Source organism: Berghia stephanieae, chromosome 13 (genome assembly GCF_034508935.2).
Source record: "Berghia stephanieae isolate SIO BIC M18660-M18661 chromosome 13, UCSD_Bste_1.3, whole genome shotgun sequence".
Lineage (NCBI taxonomy): Eukaryota > Metazoa > Mollusca > Gastropoda > Nudibranchia > Aeolidiidae > Berghia > Berghia stephanieae.
In genome coordinates, this window is record NC_088372.1 from 15,697,633 (window position 1) to 15,701,164 (window position 3,532).

At 30.4% G+C, this 3,532-nt stretch overlaps 1 protein-coding gene across 2 annotated transcripts in view; it reads left to right on the top strand.

The window, feature by feature from the left end:
- Window positions 1–3,158, top strand: part of LOC144958808 (temptin-like) — a 17,834-nt gene extending 14,676 nt beyond the window's left edge. For both annotated transcript variants that reach the window (XM_078891022.1, XM_078891021.1), the window contains exons 4-5: window positions 1,769–1,849; window positions 2,571–3,158. In XM_078891022.1, the coding sequence (XP_078747148.1) occupies window positions 1,769–1,842 (74 nt within the window). In that variant the 3' untranslated portion in view covers window positions 1,843–1,849; window positions 2,571–3,158. The remainder of the gene's footprint in view (window positions 1–1,768; window positions 1,850–2,570) is intronic.
- The last annotated feature ends 374 nt before the right edge of the window (window positions 3,159–3,532 follow it).

Here is a 3,532-nt window from a genome sequence, read left to right on the forward strand (position 1 = left end):
GAGAACTGAGCGTGTATGGAGCCTTTGACACTTCGTAAACTCATAGCCTGGCGCCATTCTTGCCCATTGGTCATTGTGCTAAATGTCGTAAAATCGAGAAACTTATTTATTTATTTATTTGTTAATTTTTTATCTCTTTATTTATTTCTTTATTTACTTATTTATTTATCTATTTATTTATTTATGTATTTATGTATTTAATTAATTAATTTATCTATATATTTCTTGTCTTTTTTTTATTTATTTTAAAAGTACGCCTTCTGTCAGGGCACCATTAGATAACGTTGCCTAGGCATTCCATGAAAGAATATAAATGATCCATAAAATAAGATGTTTGATGTCACCAGGAATCACCCATGTTGTCCAAAGTGAGGTAATTTGGGGGTGAATGATCTGCTGAAGAAAAAAGCATAACAAAAACAAAGATGTCAAAATACAAGTCTTGACACCAAAATAAATAAAATTAGGATTTGTTTTTAATAGGATTCTATAGTCTGATGTCACATCCGCCCAACAACGAGCAGCTTGGTTCTGAACAAGGAAAATCAGTACTTTTTATTCTTCATGCTGGCTAGAATTTTTTTTCTTTTTTGGTCATGGACTTGTCTTTTGACCTAATATTTTGGTCAGTGTTAGGCTATGGGTTTACGAAGGTTACGGTCATCTCCACAACTTGGGAGCATTAATCATACTATTTTAACATAGCAATAAGAGAAATGGATAGAAAAGTCCTGACGTCACACCTACTTTGGAAGTGTGTATGTAGCCAGCCGTTCGGAGGACTAATAATGAACATGTCACAATAAGGTGGCATAACGATCGTGCAAGCAGCTTTTTAGCATTTGCAACGAGTTACTGGGTTGAGATAATACCATTCATTCTACTTAAAACAAAGGACGCCCAGTCATCTGATTACCATTGATCTCCAAAGATTGCTTAACATCAACTCCCGCTTAAAATCAACCATGGACCTAAACAAAATCAGAGACATGGAATCAAAGAGAAAGGAATGGAAATGTTTCTCTACACAGAAATCGAGAAGGCCTGCTGAGGCTGCATAGTCTTATTTATTATTATTATTATTATTATTATTATTATTATTATTATTATTATTATTATTATTATTATTATTATTATTATTATTATTATTATTATTATTATTATTATTATTATTATTATATTATTATATTATTATTATTATTATTATTATTATTATATTATTATTATTATTATTAATTATTATTATTATATTATTATTATTATTATTATTATTATTATTATTATTATTATTATTATTATTATTATTATTATTATTATTATTATTATTATTCTTCTTCTTCTTCTTCTTCTTCTTCTTCTTCTTCTTATTATTATTATTATTATTATTATTATTATTATTATTATTATTATTATTATTATTATTATTATTATCATTATTATTATCATTATTATTATTATTATTATCATTATTATTATTATTATTATTATTATTATTATTATTATTATTATTATTATTATTATTATTATTATCATTATTATTATCATTATTATTATTAATGTTATTATTATTGTTACTGACATTGTTGTTGTTGAAGATGATTATGATATCTTTAGTTTAGAGAAAATGGATGAAAGGCCTAAATAAATTCATTGAACTTTGAAGTTTGAAGTTTGAACTTAAAATTTAAACTTAAGTTTATTCATAAGTAAAGACAAAAAACGTTTTGAGACTATAGGTCGACCATTGTTCTATTTTCTCTTTCACTAGGTTACAAACCCTTCGACATCATTGGCTGTTTCTGTCCAACTCGATTTTTGCCTCTGTTTGGGAACAGATCGTGAACAAAAGGTATTATATTCATAAGTTATCGCCATCATCGTTACCACTGCTCCCATCGCATAGAATACCATCACCAGAAACTCCACCACCACCACCACCACCACCACCACCACCACCATCACCACTATCGTCATCATCATCATCATCATCATCATCATCATCATCATCATCATCATCATCATCATCATCATCATCATCATCATCATGATCACTACCATAACAACAACTAACACACCACCACCGCAACCACCACCACCATCTTTCGTTATTTCCTCCTTTTTCCTTTTATTATCGTTCATTACTTGCAATCAATGATGATGATAATACTAATAATTATCATAATAATTGTGCGGCTATGTGGTCTTGAGGTGTGACACTCGCTTTCGGATCGGAAAGTCCTGGGTTCGAGCCTCGCTCGGCGCATAGTTGAGTCCTTGGAAAAAGCTCTTTACTCACATTCTCTCACCGTACTCAAATGAGTACCTGGCCGTCGACAGCGTTGTCAATTGAAAAATCGCCTAACAGGCGTCATGTTTCGTTCTACATGTTACGTGTTTCTGTTTGGTCAGGGACCCCTGCCTTGTAAAGCACTTTGAGCACATTTAGTGAATATTGCTCTATATGAAAGCTGAATATACATTTATTTCTATATTCACCATTGTAAATAATTGGCCAAAGCCTATGCCCTTGACCTTAGTATTGTTTATTTTATTTGTTAATGTGTAATTAGGTTTTCCATGATAGTGAGAGGGATGAATGAACAAGCCAAGGTTGAATAGAAGACAATAAATTAAATGACAACAAGCAACGACAGACCTTCCGGCATAATATCTGGATATTTTAAAGTCAGAGGATAGTTATGGAGGGCTTCATAAATTGGGGAAGAGGGAGGTGAAAGATTGAGAGAAGGATGAGTGTGTCTATGTATGGGTGCCTGTGTATGTGTGGGAGTGCATGTGTGTGTGTGTGTGTGTGTATTTGTGTGTGTGTGTGTGTGAGAATGTGTGAGAGAGAGAGATAAAGATGGAGATAGGAGAGAGATAGAGAAGGAGAAAGAAAGAGAAAGAAAAAAAAGAAAGAAAGAAAAAAAAAAAAGAGAGAGAGAGAGAGAGAGAGAGAGAGAGAGAGAGAGAGAGAGAGAGAGAGAGAGAGAGAGAGAGAGTCAATCAAAACACTTTTATTTCATTTTGTTAGTAACCAAGTTACGGATCTGATGTTAACATTACTCGCAAGTTATCAAAAAAGTTTCAACATGAAGCATAAAATGCTCAAATGTAGAAATTATTAATGAAAAATGACAATTTATTTCCATTTGTTATCATAGTATTATTATATTATTATTATTATTATTATTATTATTATTATTATTATTATTATTATTATTATTATTATTATTATTATTATTAATATTTGATTGTGTTGAAATGAAATGTGTAATATTGAATTTAAACCTCCAATGTTGAAATTAAAGAGAAGATGTTTAAAAATGATAGGGTAAGGTTACAATTTAATGAAAGATTATTATGTTGGTTTACTTGATGACGTGTATGCACGTGTGTTAATTATTAATTGTTTTAAACTGATGTGTAATTATTTGCAGGCCTGATAACCCAAATTGTTACTGGCTCATTGTAGTTATAGAAATACTCCCTAACCAACGCAAAATATTGTCCATTACAACAATGTTCACTG